Here is a 21,197-nt window from a genome sequence, read left to right on the forward strand (position 1 = left end):
AAGTTGTACTTTCATCGTCTGCCTCGAAATAAATAAACTGTTTGTTATATGTTAATAAAAATCTGACATTTAGAATGAAAAATACATATTGTATTTTTTATATAGGGAAGACCACAGTATTGCACGAAAGTCATGTCTTTGCAACATTTGGATTGATTCGTTATATCCGTTCTGTTCTGTAAATCCCATTATCTGACAACAGGCAATGCAGTAACTGCATTATTTCCTAATATTTCTTCCTCTAACGTATTAAATATTGGACAATTTTCCATATTATTGATTAGTCCCGTAAAAACAGAATCGTTACATTTCTAATTCCCATTCCTAATCTTAATACAGCCACATAATCCTCCAATCTCTGTATAACAGACGAGCACTCGCGCACTCCAGATGTGCGTGTTCACTACGCCCACGCGCACGGACGCGCGCACGCAGCAGCGTCTCATTGAACCAGAGCGGAGCCCAAGAGGAGCGAAACATGGCGACCTCGAATAATCCGCGAAAATTCAGCGAGAAGATCGCGTTACACAACCAGAAACAAGCGGAAGAGACAGCTGCGTTCGAGGAGGTGATGAAAGACCTGAGTATTACTCGGGCGGCCCGTGTAAGTGTGACTGTTTTTCTCTTGTGACAGCGTTCATTAGCAGCTCGAGGTGCGCGGCAGAATTTGTGTTGATACGACACTCACTGAACCCGCCTGTCTGGACGTAAACAATAACAAACGCCCCTCTCCAGTAGCGTTGATTTATAGATTACCTTACAATGGACGCCATTGAGGTATTTGATAATAAACAGACGGTCACGATGAGGCCTTATAAAAGTTGCCGTGATCACAGCTGCAGTGTATGAGTGAATGGATTGAGCATGTGTATTTGACAGCCACATTACAGCCTCTCGCCATTATAGCTGGACTGCAATCAAGGCCGTATTCAGTGCTGGACACATTTTGGCTTCTAAATATTAATTTCAGGTGTAATGCGTTCCCGAGGGTTAAACCGGAATATTTAATCGATGTTTACAAGATCTTAGTGAGTAATTAAGCCAAACACAACAATTTACTCAGTTCAGCGTTATTGCTCAGTGCATTTATGCCCAAAACAAGGAGTCCGGGGTTGTGATTATACAGGCATTGCCTGCAGTGCGCTACCAACATCCCAATCAAGATTCAGACTAAATACAACCTTTTTTTGTTTAATTTTTAGGTATGTTCTTATACAATTTTGGAACTTTTTTATTGCACTTCTTGTTGCTGCCTGCTTTAGTATCAATCGTTATGCTGTACTTCTTATTTTAAGTCCCATTAGACAAAAGCGTTTTAATAATTAATTAAAGTACTTGCTTTTTTCAATAAATAGCATTTCTTAGTTGTAACTCTCTGGAATCAGTTGTCACTTTCACCCAGTGTTTGAATGTTCTCTTTCTACCATTATATAAAAGCTGTGGCAAATTCATGATAACATATGTCAGTTTTAATATCAATATCAAGTTGTTAAATCCAAATTCCTACTACTTTGATTTTTGGTTATTTTCTAAAATTGTTGCTGATTTTATATCCGTTTGTAATGTTTGTGAGTTCTTGACATCAGATGTAACTAAAAAGAGAGACCTGGAATAAATAGTAGCTAAAATATATTGGACAGCTTGTTCAGGACTTTTATTTGGAAATGTTTTGACAATAACAGTACATTTTATTAATAGCTCTAATTAATTGAGAATAGTGAAGTCCGAATGGCAGCTACTAGCAGCATTCAAAAGTTTTTTAGACTTTTAATGTTTTTAAAGTCTCTTCTGCTTACCAAGCCTGCATTTATTTGATCCAAAGTACAGTAAAAACAGTAAATTGTTAACTATTTTTATTATTTAAAATAACTGTTTTCTATTTTAATATATTTCTGTAATTTATTTCTGTAATTTCAAAGCAGAATTTTTAGTATCATAACTCCAGTCACATTATCACTTAGAAACCATTCTAATATACTGATTTGCTGCTCAAAAACATTTATTGTTAGTAGTGTTATTATTATTACTATTATTATTATGTTGAAAACAGCCGAGTAGATTTTTTTCAGGTTTCTTTGATGAATAGAAAGTTCAGAAGAACAGCATTTATCTTTTGTAACATTATAAATGTCTTTATCATCACTTTTGAAATATCATTTTAAAAGATCATTTAAAAGCCTCCTTTCTAAATAAAGTATTATAACTGTTTTAAATATTGATAATAATAATAATAATAATAATAATAATAATAATGTTTGTTGAACAGCAAATCAGCATATTAGAATGATTTTTGATGGATCATGTGACACTGAAGACTGGAGTAATGATGCTGAAAATTCAGCTTTGATCACAGGGATAAATTACATTAAAAAAATCAAATAGAAAGCAATTATTTTAAATAAAAATATTTCACAATATTACTGCTTTTGCTGTACTTTGGATCAAACAGATGCAGGCTTGGCGAGCAAAAGAGAATTCTTAAAAAAAAATATCAAAAACTTTTGACTGCTAGTGTATATCCATTTCTCTTTCATTCTTGACATCCGATGTAACTATAAAGACACAGAGAGCTGGAATAAATAGTGGCTGGAATATATTTTGAAGCTTTAGGCAGAACATTTTGGACAGTAACAATATATATATATTTTTTAATAATAGTTCTAATTAATTGAGAGTAAAGTCCAAATGACAGCTATAATGAGAACTACATGGAGTAATAATATTTTTGGAATCACATTTTTTTTCAGCTGATGAACAATATTGACAGCTAATAAGAATCGACCCGACTTTAAAGAGTTTGAGCATTTAAAGCAAAAGCCGACATAATTGCAGCACACATTTATAATAAACAGAATGTTTTCATGCATTGATGTGTATGTTAATATAGTTATTGTTACAGTTATCCTTGCAAGGTTTCCTTTCTTGTGTATTTACTTAAACACAATGGTGATTTATAATCAGAAGCCCTTTTTGGTAATTTCACTTATATAATGTCTCACAGTTTTATTGGTTGTTGTTTTTATGCAGTTACAATTACAGAAGAATCAGTATTTACAGCTCGGGCAGAACCGAGGGCAGTACTATGGCGGCTCTTTGCCAAACGTCAATCAGATTGGAAACACCACTATTGACCTTCCCTTTCAGGTGAGACGCACATTCACAGGTGAAATTTAATATAAATAGATATGTGGAATGCAAGTTGTGTACTGACGTCTTCAAATTTGTTGGTTTTCCTCAGACACCTTTTCAGAATTCAGGACTGGACACAAGCAGAACAACTCGTCACCATGGGCTAGTAGACAGGGTCTATCGGGACAGGAATCGCATCACGTCGCCACACCGCAGACCCCTCTCTGTGGACAAACATGGTCGTCAAATATCCTTAATAAGCCTACTCATGAATGCAGACAGAATTATTGCACCATATGGGTCTGCATGGCAAACAAAAGCATATGCGACCCTGGACCACAAAGCCAGTATTAAGTGGCACAGGGATATTTGTAGCAATAGCCAAAAATACATTGTATGGGTCAAAATTATTTATTTTATGCCAAAAATCATTAGGGTATTAAGTAAAGATCATGTTCCATTAAGATATTTTGTAAATTTCCTACCATAAATATATTAAAACCTTATTTTTGAATAGTATTATGCATGGCTAAGAACTTCATTTGAACAACCTAAAGGCGATTTTCTCAAAACCCTAAGATTCCAGATTTACAAATAGTTGTATCTCGAACAAATATTGTGCTATCCTAACAAACAATATATCAGTGGAAAGCTTATTCATTTACATAATTTCAGATAATGTATAAATCTCAATTTCAAAAAATGGACCCTCATGACTGTTTTTGTGGTCCAGGGTAAAATATTTGTTTGAATGTCTGCGATTTCCTTATTCTGACATTATGAAGTCCTTAATGTTGAATCTCACATTGATAGCTGTCCGTATGCCTCGGTGTATCTGTCACCCCCACCTGATACCAGCTGGAGGAGGTGAGAGTTTATACTCAACACAGTCTGCTTGCATGTGCTGAAGACTGTAAATATGTGCAGGAATCATAGCTGTTAAAATGGCATGTCAATTGTTATTTTTCATAGCTATATTAAATCAAATATTGTTCTGTAGGACCAACTCAGACTCTGCCCTGCACCAGAGCACTTTGAACCCAAACCCACAAGATGCATTTGCAGGAGGGTCTCAAGATTTGCAGCCAAAACAAGGTTGATGCAATGTTTATTTTATTGCTGTATGATCTATTAAATGCTCTTATCAATAAGGCTAAATGTTGCAGTGAACTATATCCTGTTGATGTTTTCCTACACTTGTTTCAGCATATGATTTCATCCCTCTCTATGTACTAGTTCTTCTTTTCACTATGCCAGGAACAGGGGAACCTGAAAGTGACATGGACAAGGAAGATCAAAGGCAGATATGGGATCACAGAAAGGTACATTTAGAAACAGACTTCTTCTATATGAATTAATTGGAATCTCTTATTATTGAAGTATTTATCGTTTTTTCATAGACTACTTCACCAAGGCCCAAATCAAACAAGATACCTGGAATCAAGTAAGTGTGGTTTCACAGGGTTTTCTTATTTGATGCTGATAGTATAAAGTAGGTGAATACAAGGACGGGTTCAGTACTTATCATTTGGAGATTGAAGAGTCAAGGTCATTTGTGCAAACAATTACCCCTTTATTATCCCAACCCAACAGCCATCCAGTCATATCTACTCCTTTATAACAGCCTTGTTTTATCACATCATAATCCATGCAATGGTCTTTTTCTGTGGACTATATCTATTTATCCCAGTTCCTTCTAACGTCCCTCATGTCATTTCCCCAGCATATTTCCATCTCCAGATCAGGAAATGACTGCATCTCTAATCCCAGCGGCGCACAACACGGGCGGCTCTCTGCCAGACCTGACCAACATCCAGATTCCCCCTCCTCTCCCCACACCCCTGGACCCTGATGACTCCACATCCTCTCTCAGTGCCTCCAACAGCACTGGCAACCTGGCCAACACTCACATGGGCCTCACGTCGGCCAGCCAAGGTGATTCTCCCAAGCATATGCATTAGGACAGTGGTTCTCAATCCTTTTGACCATAAGACCCCCCCATGGAGGTTAATATGTTTCCACTGGTACATCTGCTATAATGACAAGTTCTGAAAAGAGTGTCCATAGATATAACTAGCTAAAATAATAATTTTCAGAATTTCAGAAATTTTAAAGGGATAGTTCACCTAAAAACAAAAATTCTGTCATTAATTACTCCCCCTCATGACGTTCCAAACCCTCAAGACCTTTGTTCATCTTTGGAACACAAACTAAGATATTTTTGATGAAATTCGAGAGCTTTTTGACACTGCATAGACAGCAAAGCAACTGACACGTTCAAGGCCCAGAAAGGTAGTAAGAAGATTGTTAATATTGTTAAAAAGTCCATGTGACCTCAGTGGTTCAACTGTAATGTTATGAAGCTACAAGAATACTTTATGTGCACAAAGAAAACCAAAAGAACAACTTTATTCAGCAATTTCTTCTCTTCCTTATCACCCAATAAGAGCTGACTGTTTTTCAGGGATCCCACTCTGTTTAACCAATGAATTTACATGATTTTTTTTTACTTTCAAGTTTGTATTTATTTCTGTAACACATTTAAAACAACTTTGGTTGACCAAAGTGCTGTACATAGTATATAAACTTAGTTAAAAGAAGTTAAAGCAGAAAAGTTTGAGACCATGGGAACAGCTCTATCAGGTAATGGTGTAAACAATCTATTGAGATTATGAGGAAGGATTATGTTTGAGAAGCATTGGGGGGCTAAATTATTAAATTGCAAATGTTTAAAAAATCAATATGGTATTGAACTGCTAGCCAATGCAAAGAGCATAAGATGGGTGTAATATGATTCCGTTTACTTCCCATGAGCAAACGAGCAGCCACATTTTGGACCGTTTGAAGATGGAAATGGAAGTGAGAGTCTACACATAAAACAACAAATTATAACAGTCAAGCCATGACAAGATAAAAACATGGGGTTACACTTTATTTCAAGGTGTCCTTGTTACATTGTAATTTTACAATTAAGTACGGAGTAATATTAATTAACTACATGTACTTACTAAATGATTAGGGTTTGGTTAGGGTTACTTGCATGTATTAAACATAATTAATTGTTATACTAGTAAGTACGTGTAACATGTAACAAGGACACCTTAAAGTAAATGTGTTACCAAACATGGATAACAATTTCAAAGTCTTTCCTACCTAGGTTTGACTTTGTTTAGTGATGAAGGTGATAAAATCTTAAACTAACAATAGCATTAATTTGCTATCTTGATAAAATATGTTAGGAGAAAGATTGTCTTTTTGTTTAGTTGTTTTTACTCTCAATTTTTGCATAGTGAAATAATTTAAAGCTTGGGATAAATAAAAAAAAATGTATATCGTTTATAAAAATGCCCACAGAGTTTTAAGATTTTATTTGTATGATATATAGAAATCACACTTTTAAAATTAGGCTACGTCATATATCCAGGTTTTTGACTGTGGAAATATCATTTCTTCAAAGAAAAAAGCTTTTTAAACTTTTAAAAACTAAAATATTTTAAGTTGTTTTAGCTTAAATAAATGCTTGTTGATGTTCTTTTAAGTCATTTTAAAGAGTTAGTTCACCCAAAAATGAAAATTCTGTCATTCCTTACCCCCATGTCATTCCAAATGCTGGCCCCTTCGTCAGCAGCACCACAGACGTGCATCGTGGTACTCTTGTGAACGCGCCAAAGACTGACATGGAACAGAAGAAATTGTTGAAGAAAGTCATTATTATTATTTTTTTGCACACAAAAAGTATTCTTGTAACTTCATAAAATTATGATTGAACCACTGATGCCACATGGGCTATTTAACAATGTCCTTATTACCTTTCTGGGCCTTGAATGCGTCAGTTGGTTTGCTGTCTATGCAGGGTCAGAAAGCTCTCTGATTTTATAAAAAATAGATTAATTTGTGTTTCAAAGTTGAACAAAGAAGGTCTGATGGGTTTTGAATGAGATGAGTGTTAGTAATTAATTTTTTTGGGTGAAGTATCCCTTTTAGTTATCTTGAGGCCCCCTTTGAAATTTGCTGAGGCCCCCTAGTGGACCCTCTGTTTGAGATGCACTGCGGTTCAACCGTAAATTGATGATGTTATGAAAATAGATTTTGTGTTCAAAGAATGCAAAGTTAATTAATAAGTAATTGCATTGCTGTCTATGCAAATGCAGAAAGCTCTCTGATTTCATCAAAAATAGCTTAATTTGTGTTCTGAAGATGAATGAAGGTCTTACAGGTTTGGAACGACATGAGGGTGAGTAATTAATGACAGAATTTTTTTTTTTTTTTTGGGTGAACTATCCCTTTAATAACATGATGTTATCTTAAACTGTAAATGAGTGTTAATGTAGACATTATCATATATGTCTAAAGGATTGAAGTCAATATGCTACTTTATTCCACCCATTACTCTCATCAGCCCAGCCCACATCGACAATGAGCGTTCAGCGCAGGCATGAGAATGTAGTTCCTCTGATCCTCAACACAGACTCCCAGCAGCACCCGAGTCTTCAGCAGATGTCGCCCACCCTCTCTCCTCCACTCTCTCTAGCACAGGTAACACTGCTGTAATTCCTTCAGCTGCTGACAAGGACTGATTTAAACTAATGTTTCAGACAGAACATTAAATGCTAATCTAATCACTCCGATGCTAAAAGACTGTCTCAATCTGGATCTGTGTTGAATAGGCGGTGGCGATAGACGCCATGACGCTGGAGCAGCAGTTGGCTCAGTATGCTTTCTTCAGTCAGCCGTCCACACAGACGCAGGGGGTCGGTGGGCTTTCTCAGCTCCAGCAGAACACCCAGCTGCCACCTGTCTCAGGCAGCCAGACACAAACCTCTGTGGGCATTGATATCAACACGGTAAGGTCACATCTTAATGCTCAGCTCCGTAGGTCTGCAGTGGATTCCTAGATCTTGGGTATGTACAGTTGAGGTCAAAAGTTCAATCTGCACAATGTTAATCATTTGACCAAAATAAGGAGGATCATACAAAATGCATGTTATTGTTTATTTAGAATACATCCCCATGATTCCTAATACTTTATTACCTGAATAATCCACCTGAATAATTTTTGTTTAGTGATAGTTGTTCACAAGTTCCTTGTTTGTCCTGAACAGTTAAACTGCCTGCTGTTCTTCGGAAAAATCCTTCAGGTCCAACAAATTCTTTGGTTTTCCAGCTTTTGTGTATTTGAACCTTTTCCCACAATGACTGTATGATTTTGAGATCCATCTTTTCACACTGAGGGACTCATATGCAACTATTACAGAAGTTTCAAATGCTCACTGGTGCTTCAGAAGGAAAAAAAACATGCATTAAGAACAGAATGGAGATGTGTACATTTTTCTTATTTTGCATAAATATCATATTGTTTCATTTAGTACTGCCCTCCAGAGGCTATAGAAGATAGTTACATGTTTCCCAGAAGACAAAATAAGTAAAATTTACCCTGATCTTCAAATTCTTAACTCTTAATGCATAGCTTTTCCTTCTGGAGCACCAGTGAGCATTTGAGCCTTCTGTAATAACTGCATATGAGTCCCTCAGGTGTCCTCAGTGTGAAAAGATGGATCTCAAAATCATACGGTTATTGTTGGAAAGGGTTCAAATACACAAAAATGCTGGAAAACCAAATAATTTATGAGACCTGAATGATTTTTCTAAAGAACAGCAGGCAGTTTAACTGTTCAGGACAAACAAATGACTCATGAACAACTATCACTAAACAAACAAACAAAAAAGTTGTGGATCATTCAGGTAACAACACAATGTGAAAAAACAAGGGGATGTAAACTTTTGAACAGGGTAATTTTTATAAATTCAACTTATTTTCTCTTGTAAACGGTATGTAACATCTCTTTAACATCTCACATTAACATCTTTAATGTAAAATATCTTATTCAGGTCAGTAATAAATAAACAACATGCATTTTGTATGATTCCTCTTATTTTTGTAAAATAATTAACATTTTGCAGATTCTGAAAGGGGGATGTAAACTTTTGATCTCAACTGTATGATCTGTTATTCAGATCATACATGGCGCTAAAGGGTTTAATTATATTGACAATGATAACAAATACTGTACCAGTCAAATGTTTGGGCATACTTAATCATTATATGCAAATGTAGAAAATAGCAATAAAAAGTATGTACAGTCGTGGCCAAAAGTTTTGAGAATTACATAAATATTGGAAAATTGGAAAAGTTGCTGCTTATGTTTTTATAATAGCAATTTGCATATACTCCAGAATGTTATGAAGAGTGATCAGAATTGCATAGTCCTTCTTTGCCATGAAAATTAACTTAATCCCGAAAAAAGCATTTCATTGCTGTCATTAAAGGACCTGCTGAGATCATTTCAGTAATCGTCTTGTTAACTCAGGTGAGAATGTTGAACAGCACAAGGCTGGAGATCATTATGTCAGGCTGATTGGGTTAGAATGGCAGACTTGACATGTTAAAAGGAGGGTGATGCTTGAAATCATTGTTCTTCCATTGTTAACCATGGTGACCTGCAAAGAAACGCGTGCAGCCATCATTGCGTTGCATAAAAATGGCTTCACAGGCAAGGATATTGTGGCTACTAAGATTGCACCTAAATCAACAATTTATAGGATCATGAAGAACTTCAAGAAAGAGGTTCAATTCTTGTTAAGAAGGCTTCAGGGCGTCCAAGAAAGTCCAGCAAGCGCCAGGATCGTCTCCTAAAGAGGATTCAGCTGCGGGTGGACAAACAAAAACCCACTAATTCTGACAAACTCCAAGAAGTGATTATGGAAGAGAATGGGTTGCTGTCAGTCAGGATTTGGCCCAGAAGTTGATTGAGAGCATGCCCAGTCGAATTGCAGAGGTCCTGAAAAAGAAGGGCCAACACTGCAAATACTGACTCTTTGCATAAATGTCATGTAATTGTCGATAAAAGCCTTTGAAACGTATGAAGTGCTCGTAATTATATTTCAGTACATCACAGAAACAACTGAAACAAAGATCTAAAAGCAGTTTAGCAGCAAACTTTGTGAAAACTAATATTTGTGTCATTCTCAAAACTTTTGGCCACGACTGTAGTGTTGTTCAAACTTGTAAGACCTTCGTTCATCTTCAGAACACAAATTAAGATATTTCTAATGAAATCCAAGAGCTACGAGCATACGTTTTGTGTGCAAAGGAAACTAAAATAACAACTTAATTCAACAATTTCTTCTCTTCCGTTCTGACGTAGAATGTCCAACTTTTTTAGTTCATGGTCTGTATATTCTGGTTCAAATAAAGTCCTTATTTTTGTTTTCTTTGTGCACAAAAAGTATTATCGTAGCTTCATAAAATTAAAGTTGAACCACTGACTTTAACATGGACTTTAACTATGTCTTTGCTACCTTTCTTGGCCTTCAACGTGTCAGTTGTTGCATTTTTTACTGACCCAAATGTTTGAACAGTAGAGTATTTAGACAAACTTTAAATAATCTGTAATATTTATTTCAAGCATGTATGATAGGCCTTTAGATCTTTAGATCAAACAATACATTTTAAACCTGTCCAGCCATTTGACTGGTAGTACAGGTAATGAATTTTAACAAGCTGTTTTCTTTTTTTAGTTAAGTTCTCAGCTTTTTCTGTATTTAACACCATCTCAATCTTGACAAAATGAAGAAACCTGGATGATCATACTATCATGTAAAGACTTAAAAATATCAGTATTTCCATATATTTCTATATATAAAAAAAATCAGTGGTCTTGTAATAACAAGGTCATTTAGCTGATGTCCTAGTAAAAATGTCCTGGCTGCAGAGTTTACATGACAGAGTAAGCAGACACAATGTCAACATAACTTGTTACTTGAGAGCCACAGGCCACATACCCTGAGTCAGAGGTCCCCTACAGGGGCTCTGCTGGTCTAACTTGGTGTTGTCCCATGTAGGCTGCTTCCCTCCAGCAGTACCGCTGTAGGGTGGGGTCTTCGGCCAATCAGTCTCCAACCTCTCCGGTCTCCAATCAAGGCTTCTCTCCGGGGGGCTCGCCTCAAGTAAGGGCGAATCCAGCAGCCGCTGCTTCCTCCTGTAGTTTGTTTTGTTTGGAGCCGATCTGGAGCCTGTCCCTTTAGCCGCTCTGTGTGTCCTAGTCCAGTCGTGTCTCCCAGTCTCTCCGATCCCGGCTGCTTCGCTGTGTGTCTGAGCACCACTTACTCGTTCTGTGTATCATGCTGATTAGCGATACAGGCCAATTTTAATGTACGCCATAGTCAAATTGCCATCGCTGTTATGCATCCTTTCACTGGATCATGTGCATATTGTGCATTTTGAGAAAAATTAATCGTTGTGTCAGTATGATAAAAATAATTGTCCTTTGAGAATGTTTAATACAAATGGTTTGAATCATGAAATAACTAGAGATTTGGATAGTAATATTTAAAAATTTGACTTTTGTGTAGCAAAAATGCAGACATATTCACCACAATCTACCAGGCAATTCAGGTGTCAAGGCCAAGAAACTGCCTCACTCACAAAAAAAGAGATAAAAATGTCTAATTATTATTTTGGAGCAGGAATATTAAAAAACGCCGCTTCAGCCAAAAGCCTTTCTAATGATTCAGAGACAAGACATTTTTCAGAGTGCAGACCTTTCCTTGTGTTTGTGAAAAAAAGAAAGAAAGAAAGATGTTTAAAAAACAGTATTTCATTAACATTAAAAATGTACAAGTAAATTACTTTATAGATCAATAATGGCTCTACAACCTACACTACCAGTCAAAGGTTTTTGAACAGTAAGTTTTTAATGTTTTTATTTTAAAGAAGTCTCTTCTGCTCACAAAGCCTGCATTTATTTGATTCGAAGTACAGCAAAAAACAGTATATGTTTTAATAAATTTTTCTATTTGAATATATTTTAAAATGTAATTTATTCCTGATTTCAAATCTGAATTTTTTGCATCATTACTCCAGGCTTCAGTGTCACATGATCCACAGAAATCATTCTTATATGCTGATTTGCTGCTCAAATTTTTATTTATTTTTTTATTATTGTTATGTTGAAAACAGCTAAGTAGATTTTTTTCAGGTTTCTTTGATGAATAGAAAGTTCAGAAGAACAGCATTTATCTGAAATGGAAATCTTTTGTAACCATTCTAAATGTCTTTATCGTCACTTTTGATCAATTTTAAGCATCCATGCTAAATAAAAGTATTAATTTGAATACTTTTACTCCAAGCTTTTGAATGGTATAGTGTAAAATGTTACAAAAACCTTTTATTTCAGATAAATGCTGATTTTTGGATCGATCTTTTCATCCAACAATCCTGAAAAAATGTACTCAACTGTTTTAAATATTAATAATAAAAAAATGTTTCTTGAACAGCAAATCAGCATATTAGAATGATTTCTGAAGCATCATGTGACACTGAAGACTGTAGTAATGATGCTAAAAATTTAGCTGTGATCACATGAATAAATTATATTTTAAAATAGATTCAAATAGTCATTTTAAATAGTAAAAATATTTTGCTATATTACTGCTTTTGCTGTATTTTGGATCAAATAAATGCAGGCTTGGTGGGCATAAGATACTTAAAAAACATTAAAAATCTTACTGTTCAAAAACTTTTGACTGGTTGTGTAAACACATTTTTTAAGTAAATTACAATTGTACTTAAAATTGTAAATGTACTATATGCATGTCATTTTTCCAACTAAAATGCAATATGCATGTTTTATACAATATGTATCAGGGTATCTCTGCTCTGTCTTTATCCAATAATGGATCTGAAAAAGGTTAGATATCCTGTGCTAGTTGAAAATACAACACACAGAATTATATAGTCTGAAAATCTATATTCTTTTAGTCACTTAGCATTTGGCCATGAGTGTCCAATCCTGCTTCTGGAGGGCCAACATCCTGCAAAGTCTAGCTCCAACACACTTGTCTGGAAGTTTCTAGTGATTAGCTGATTCAGGTGTGTTTAATTGGGGGTTGGAGCTAAATTTTGCAGGACAGTGTCCCTCCAGAAACAGGTTTGGACACTCCTATCTTTGCTGTTGCTCCAGAGTCCTTGCACTGTGTGCAGCTCCTTCCTCTTATTCTCTAAAAGCCATTTTGTGATCTTAGTTTTTAAGATATTTAGGCTTAGGTTTTTGTTCATCTGTTGCTTTAACAAGGTGTTACATTTCTGTAGAGTACACTTGCAACATATTTTTATGTTTGAAATAAGTCAAAATGTCTTTATGTCAAACATGGTGATATAGAATGTGATAAAGAAAGTGTTGTCATCTTGCATCATGAATTGTGACGCAGAATGTTTAGTGGATTTAGATCCTCTCATGGGCTAAGTACATTGTTTTAGAGCCTTTGTAAGTGATTTGTTGTGATTATCTTTAGCCTTTTCATAGATGGTTATTTGTAATGTGTTCTTGTTTTAGCACTCATCCATTCTCGGAAGTGTCTTTGGCGATGCCTTTTACGACCAGCAGCTGTCCCCTCGGCAGACCAGCGCTTTGTCTCAGCAGGTGAGCTCATTTTGTCTGCGGTATAAATAACTAGAATCGTACCTGAACTGCTGTAGCTCATCTGGAAGATTTTAAGCCACTTACAGTGTTGGAAAGGTTACTTTGGAAATGTAGTGGGTTATAAATTACAAGTGACCCTATTTAAAATGTAATAAGTAGTGTAACTTTCAATTACTTTATTAGAGTAGTAATTACTTTTCTACATTTCTATTAAATGTTTTCAAACATTTAAAGCAGGCCGGGTTAACCTTACACTAGTATTCAACACTGATTATTGTCAGACTTCAAAGTACAGTACAGCCACTGCAAAATCAGACTTTAGCACCTTTTTACTGTAAGATCATTCTGAGGTTAGATATAGTTTAATAGCTGATACTGTTTTTGGCATCTGATAATGCCTTGGAAAAAACAGTCAATCTTAAAAAAAGCATTTAAATAAACCTACATAGGAAATACAACAGTTATCGAATGAGCATGTGTCCTATTCTGTGTCCTAAACTCCTGAAACATTGGTGTCTCAAGTTTTAGAGCAGTTAATGCAATTTGGGAAAGAAATTTGGTAATCGTTAACTTTTTTTTTTATAAGTAACTAATTTAAAGGGTTAGTTCACCCAAAAATGAAAATTAGCCCATTATTTACTCACCCTCATGGCATCCTAGGTGTATATGATTTCCTTCTTTCAGACTAATTTAATCAGAGTTGTATTAAAAATTGTTCTGGCTTTTTCTAGCTTTAAAATAGCAATGGGTGGGTGTTTCTCTTCAGCAGTCCAAAACAAGTCCAATAAAGTGCATCTATCCATAATAAAAAATGCCTGTTGCATGTAACTAGTTACTCCCCAACACTGGCCACCAGTCACATAAATATAATATTGTAGTGCATTTTCTGTCTGTGAACCTGTCTATAAACAATTCATTCTTTGCTCCTTACATGTACAAGCCACTAGAGGGCAGCTGAGAGCTTTGAAATGACAGGGGAAGGGTTTTCTGTCAACTACTCTTCAATAGTTGCTCAGTGGGAAAAGTGCATGCTTACAACACAAAAGAGCTGCACAGGGACATAGATTTGAATCTGCCCTGCGTCATGTTCCAGTCCCAAATCCCACACTCTCCCCTCTTCACGTTTCTGTTTACTTATCTGTTCAATAAAACAAAGGCATGCTTTACCTGCTGTTTGTTTTTAAAATGGCAACACTATTTAAATAATGACATTATCACTCATTCCCACTAAAACCATCTCTCCTCAGAAAATATTTAAATACTTTCATATAAATATAGATATATTGTAATAGATATAATATTGCATGTCATAATAAGAAATGGAACCTACATAAATAAATACATTCAAAAGGAACATCGCTGCTGACAAAAGAAACATGTTACGGATTTCCATGTTGCAAAACCAGTCTTCAAAGTCAGTCTCAATCCTAAAAGGCTTCTTTCAATATTTGCAAGTTCTGCAAGGCCAAACAGGTTCAGGTCAGATAAATGTATATTAAAGATACACATGGTAAGGTGTGTGTATATCAGGGTCAGAAATGAACTTTTCCTTTAAGAGGCAATATTTGATTTTCAGGGGCATTTTTCTTTTTACATTTGTGTGTGCAATTTTTATATTTACATGTTGTTGTTGTTGTTGTTTTTTTTTATATATAAAAACTATATGTTGCCTTTAAAGGAGTAGTTCACTTTCAGAATAAAAATTAACAGATAATATACTCACCCCCTTGTCATCCAAGATGTTCATGTCTTTCTTCAGTCATAAAGAAATGGTGTTTTGAGCAAAACATTTCAGAATTTCTCTCCATATAGTGCACTTCTATGGTGCCCCCAAGTTTGAACTTTCAAAATGCAGTTTAAATGCAGCTTCAAAGGGCTCTAAATGATACCAGCAGAGGATGAAGGGTCTTATCTAGCAAAATGATTGGTTATTTTCTAAAAACATTTACAATTGTGACCCTGGACCACAAAACCAGTCATAAGGTTAAATTTGACAAAATTGAGATTTATACATCATATGAAAGCTCAATAAATAAGCTTTCCATTGATGTATGGTTTGTTAGGATAGGACAATATTTGGCCGAGATACAGCTATTTGAAATCAGAAATCTGAGGATGCAAAAAAATCTAAAAGACTGAGAAAATCACCTTTAAAGTTGTCCAAATTAGGTTCTTAACAATGCATATTACTAATCAAAAATTACATTTTGATATGTTTACAGTAGGAATTTTACAAAAAATCTTCATGGAACATGAACTTTACTTAATTTCTTAATGATTTTTGGCATAAAAGAAAAATCTAAAATTTTGACCCATGCAATGTATTTTTGGCTATTGCCACAAATATACCCCAGCGACTTAAGACTGGTTTTGTGGTCCAGGGTCACAATTTATATACCATCTCTACACAGAGTACACACAGAGCTAGACAAGAAGAGCATTTGAGGTTAAAATGTATATAAATTGCATTTTATTTATTTATTATTATTATTTTTTTTTTTTTAGAAAATAACTGATTGTTTTGCTAGAAAAGACCCTTTTTTCCTCGGCTGTGATCGTTTAGAGCCATTTGAAGCTGCATTTTGGAAGTTCAAACTCAGGGGCACCATAGAAATCCATTATATGGAGAGAAATCCTGAAATGTTTTACTCAAAAAACATAATTTCCTTGCGACTGAAGAAAGAAAGACATGAACATCTTGGAAGACAAGGGGGTGAGTACATTATCTCTAATTTTTTGTTCTGAAAATGAACTATTCCTTTAATGTTAAATACTTCCATTTAGCTGATTACTTTAATCAGTATTTTAAACTGTTGTCAATAACAATAGACTAAAATTGTATCTAAATTATACACGTAAAAAACAGGAGCTCATGGGACTGCAATATTATGACAAAAATCATTATTGTTGATTATTGCTCTTTATATTGTAGTGATTGTTAATATTGATATAGAAAACAATATAAAGTGTTTTTTTCCATTTTGGGCATGTCACATTCTGGCTTCATAGACAAACATGTCGGTCAATGATGTTGTATAATTACTGAACCTACAAAATTAATGTTTTATGTACATTGTATCTGCATTGTGTTGTTTATGATGAGGGAATTTGTGAGCGTGCGCACTAAACAACAGCTCCAGCATTTTCAGTAGAGTTGTTCCGATTCCGATATTAGTATCGAAAATGCCACCGACACCACAAAAATCGTAGCATTGGTATCGGCCAATACTTGAACCCACGTACCAATCCGATACCATTTGCTTAAACAAGACCTATTTATACGACTGCATTGTTCAACTCATAAGGGCTGCTGTTTCTGTTGCATATGAGAAACATCCAACGGCAAACGAAGCGAAAGCGAAACTAAACCGCGCTACATTTGAGCTGTGCAGCTCTGACCATTTATCAGCTCGGACCGCAATGCAAACAAACTTGCAGAAGCCCAGAATAGCTTTATTCGTTGATTTGGCGACACTGTTAGTGCTACAAAGTCCAGTGAGAAGCATTTGAATTCGCTGCACAATGAATAAGGTTGCTGCGAGATCTAGTGAGAATCTTTCCAATTCTGCCCAGAATTCTCTGTTATAAACGGTGCTGATGTACATCACAAAACCAGAAGTAGTAATGCTAACTATAAAAAAATATTACTGTCAAATGTATGTCAGATAATAAAAATACTCCAGTTCACTGTATATATTTGTTCATTTTTTATTAAGGATAAGCCTGAAGCCCACCATAAAATAATTCCATCAGTTCACACAGGGCTAGTAGGATCTGAAGGTGTATATACAAATACACGCCCAGGTATTGGATCAATACTCAGTATTGGCCGATACCCTGAGCCTAGGTATTGGAATCAGTATCTGGAAGGGAAATAGGGCATCGGAACATCTTTAATTTTCAGCCCTCACTATCCAAGTGCCTCTGATTGGCGCATTTGATTGGTTACATGCACAGAACAGTAAGCAAATCTAAATGTAATTCTGTGAATTGATTTCATTTTAATCGCAACAGCCGTAATACCTTGTTTCTTTGTGCGGGGGCATTTTTGGCCCCTTTGTCTTAAATTTTTATGGCATATTCATTTTGGTGGCATTTTTGCCATAAGCCCTCATTCATTTCTGACCCTGGTGTATATATAAACTACCATTCAAAAGTTTGGGGTGAGTTTTTTATGCTCTGAAAGCCTGCATCTATTTAATAAAAAATACAGTAAAAACAATGCAGTTGTTATTTTCAATTTAAAATAACAGCTCTCTATTGGGATATTTTGTAAATTGTAATTTTTTTTTCTGTAATGGCAAAGCTGAATTTTCAGCAGCCATTACTCCAGTCTCATGTCTGGATGTCACATGATCCTTCAGAAATTATTTTAATATGCTGATTTGCTGATCAAGAAACATTTATTATTATTTTCAGTGTTGTGCTGCTTAATATTTTTGTAGAAACTGTAATACATTTTTTGATCAGAAGAACATTTATTTAAAATAGAACTCTCGATCAATTCAGTGCACCCATGCTGAATACATTTATCGATTACTTTAAATAATTAAAAAAAATTCTATATAGTCAAACCAAAACTAGTGAGTAGTGACAGGGTTGTCCGCGGGGTCTTAAAAAGTATTAAAAGTTGATAAATCAATTATGAGAAAATTAAGGCCCTTAAAAGGTATTAAAAAGTCTTAATAGCGTTTTTACAAGGTCTTAAATTTTGTTCAAGCGTCGTCCAGTGTTTGACTCCAAAAAAGCATAAATATATTTATTTTCCTCCTAATATTAACAACGGCGTGCTCGATCCACGCGATTGGTTCGGGCCGGGGTGCGTCCGGGTGATGTCACGTAATTTGCGACAAACGCGGGGAGGTGATGTGACGCTCTCCACATGTAGCGAAACCATTGAGTGAAACAGATGGCAAAATGGGAAAATGTAAGTTTGCGTACTCCTGGTTAGAGAAAGACGAGTTTAAACAGTGGCTGAAGCCTGTCGCTGAAAACAACCGTGAAGCTTCCGAGCTGATCTGAGTTCTGTTGCATGGTTGTGCTCTATTGATTCATTTAACTACAACTGTTTATTAGGTTAAAGGTTTGATACTGATTAGAACTTGAAGTGGCGATGAGGTCTTAAAATATTCTGAGAAGGTCTTTAAAAAGTCTTAAAAAGGTATTGAAATTACCTTTAGGATTCCTGCATATACCCTGAGTGAGTACTAGTGAGTACAAGACAGTAGTTCACATATGTAAGTGAGAATAGCAAAATAAAGTAAACTGTGACATATTATACCCAAAAAATCTTACATCATACAGTTTTTCTAATTGCTATTGCGATCTTTTTACACCACAGACTGAACAAAATTAAGCATTGCTTGGTAATTGGTCAACAAAGTATTGATAGTGATAAATAGTGCCATACTAACAGTTGTCTAAATTTTTTGGTTTATTGGTTTATTTTTTTTAAAGTAAAAGAAAAGTTATCTGACATTATCAAGATGAATTTGTTCTGACAGTTTTACTTTGAGTTCTAGTCATATTTTATTACCATTTTCTAAACCATAGCAAATAAACTGTGATAATCTGAGAAATGTTGATTTAAACCAAAATGTAAATTTTGGTTTGACTCTGTGTGATTATATGCAAAATTTGTTTATTTTTGGATCTTGTATGTATCCATTAACAAGGACACTGTATTAAATTCTAACTTAATCAAAGGAAGAAACATTATTATCTTCTGTTGCCTTCATCAACCTTTACTTTATAGTCATTGAATTTGTTTTGATTCTTTAGCTGGAGCAGTTCAACATGATTGAGAATTCCATCAGCTCAAACAGTCTGTACACTGAGGGATCCACTCTAAACTACTCTCAAGCTGCGATGCTCAACCTCACCGGGAGCCACGGGAACCTGCAGGACACGCAGCAGCTAGGCTACAGCAGCCATGGGAACATCCCCAACATCATTCTCACAGGTATTGCACCTGCCCACTAAGATATTGCATAATATTGCATGTAGCTCTGCTGTACGTGTGCTGCTGACAATGCCGCCGTGAAGCCCGGCAATCAAAAAGGTCCCTCTAAAAGTTTAGCATATTATATTACCCATCTTCTAGTTACAGGAGAACCCCCCCTGAGCCTATACAAAGAGTTCTTCAACTCTCTGACAGGTGACGTGAGCTTTGACGCAGATTCCCAGTTCCCTCTGGATGAGCTGAAAATCGATCCGCTGACGCTGGATGGCCTGCACATGCTCAACGATCCAGACATGGTTTTGGCCGACCCCGCGACAGAAGACGCTTTCCGGATGGACAGGCTGTAATCTTTAGGTATACGATGTTCATTTGCCCTTCTTTGAGATCAGTGTGAGAGAAGCAGCATGTCTGGGGGACACTTGACCCTGTTTCTCAAAGCCCATCCTCTGGGAAGAGATTGCTGAGAATGTTGCCACAGCATGCTAGGGGAAAAACGGGAAAGCAGTGCTGCCACATCTAACGAATCAACCTTTTGAGCAAGCAGCCCAATCGTTTCTTAGGATAATACACTCGCACCTCAGCAATTGTGGTTCCTTTTGCTCTATATAAGAGAATGCGACACTACATAAGATCCCCTTGATGTTCAAACATGTGTTCTTCCATTTCATCCCCTGTAGAAGCCCCTTTGATGCCTGCCATATATGCCTGTTACTTTCCTTTTTCTTTAAATACGAATATTAAGTTATGCACTTTTATACATGCATATGCCACCAAAAACATTGTTTGGTATGATCGTTTTAATTTATTTTCCTATACAAATATTTCTTGCTTGTGAAAACATTAATGGTTAAAAAGGAGTGTTAATCCTCCCCATTTTAAGGGCAGTTTTCATGCACCTGCGACATGTTTATCTTTACACATCAACACTAATGTACTTCAGTGCAGTCTGAACATATGATTGTAATGTTTTATAGATGTCTAGTTTTGTCACGTCGTGCTCAGATAGTGGTACAGTGCTAGTTTGGCTCAGGATGATTAAATTAATCTGGTTGAAAAGTGTACAACTGGAAATCTTAATATCAAATACACATTACAGTTTAATAGGATTATTTAGCCAAAAATGAAAAGTTCAGTCATCATTTGCTAACCCTTGTGTTGTTTCAAACCTGTGTGAAACAATTTTTCTGTTGAAAAAACTATTTTTAAGAACTGTTTTTGTACATACAGTGAAATTCAATGAAGTCCAAAGCCCTAAGCGTTTTGCTTTGGACTTGATTGACTTTCACTTTCATATGATTTCAGCGATTGAGGAAAACGTTGACGGGATCGCAGAATCCAGTCATAAAAACATAATTTACTGTATAAAGCGTAATGTCGCAGAATTTGGATGAAATAAATCTAAAGTAGGTCAGTACACTTAAATCAAAACGTGATATGGACTAGTGTCTGTGAATATTAAGCTGCAAAATACTATTTAAATACGAATCCTACATGTTCTGCGTATCTCTGTGTGAATGAATGGCGCAGACGCACGGTTTCATTTACTACACGTACTGAAGCGTGCTGTGTTTTTAGCCTCACTTCATGAGCCTTTACCGTTTCTTTTGAGAAAATCCATCGTCTTA

The 21,197-nt window shown here is 35.6% G+C and overlaps 1 protein-coding gene across 1 annotated transcript; it reads left to right on the forward strand.

Moving 5' to 3' along the window:
• The first annotated feature begins 478 nt into the window (after positions 1 to 478).
• On the forward strand, positions 479 to 20,263 carry LOC141344824 (CREB-regulated transcription coactivator 1-like). The gene is made up of 14 exons (XM_073849723.1): positions 479 to 604; positions 3,028 to 3,144; positions 3,239 to 3,376; positions 3,935 to 3,996; positions 4,130 to 4,224; positions 4,366 to 4,451; positions 4,530 to 4,573; positions 4,853 to 5,064; positions 7,529 to 7,665; positions 7,797 to 7,973; positions 11,032 to 11,136; positions 13,524 to 13,610; positions 19,392 to 19,572; positions 19,714 to 20,263. Exons 1-14 carry the CDS (start codon positions 479 to 481, stop codon positions 19,917 to 19,919), a joined length of 1,773 nt encoding a protein of 590 aa, XP_073705824.1. The 3' UTR covers positions 19,920 to 20,263.
• The last annotated feature ends 934 nt before the right edge of the window (positions 20,264 to 21,197 follow it).

This window comes from Garra rufa, chromosome 10 (genome assembly GCF_049309525.1).
Source record: "Garra rufa chromosome 10, GarRuf1.0, whole genome shotgun sequence".
NCBI classification, from domain to species: Eukaryota; Metazoa; Chordata; class Actinopteri; order Cypriniformes; family Cyprinidae; genus Garra; species Garra rufa.

Bases quoted from the DNA above. Each gene is read 5' to 3' on its own strand.
- LOC141344824 (XM_073849723.1), top strand. From the start codon at position 479: ATGGCGACCTCGAATAATCCGCGAAAATTCAGCGAGAAGATCGCGTTA. The intron at 7,666-7,796 runs GTAACACTGCTG...TGTGTTGAATAG, and splicing joins CTCCACTCTCTCTAGCACAG to GCGGTGGCGATAGACGCCAT. The intron at 7,974-11,031 runs GTAAGGTCACAT...TGTCCCATGTAG, and splicing joins TGGGCATTGATATCAACACG to GCTGCTTCCCTCCAGCAGTA.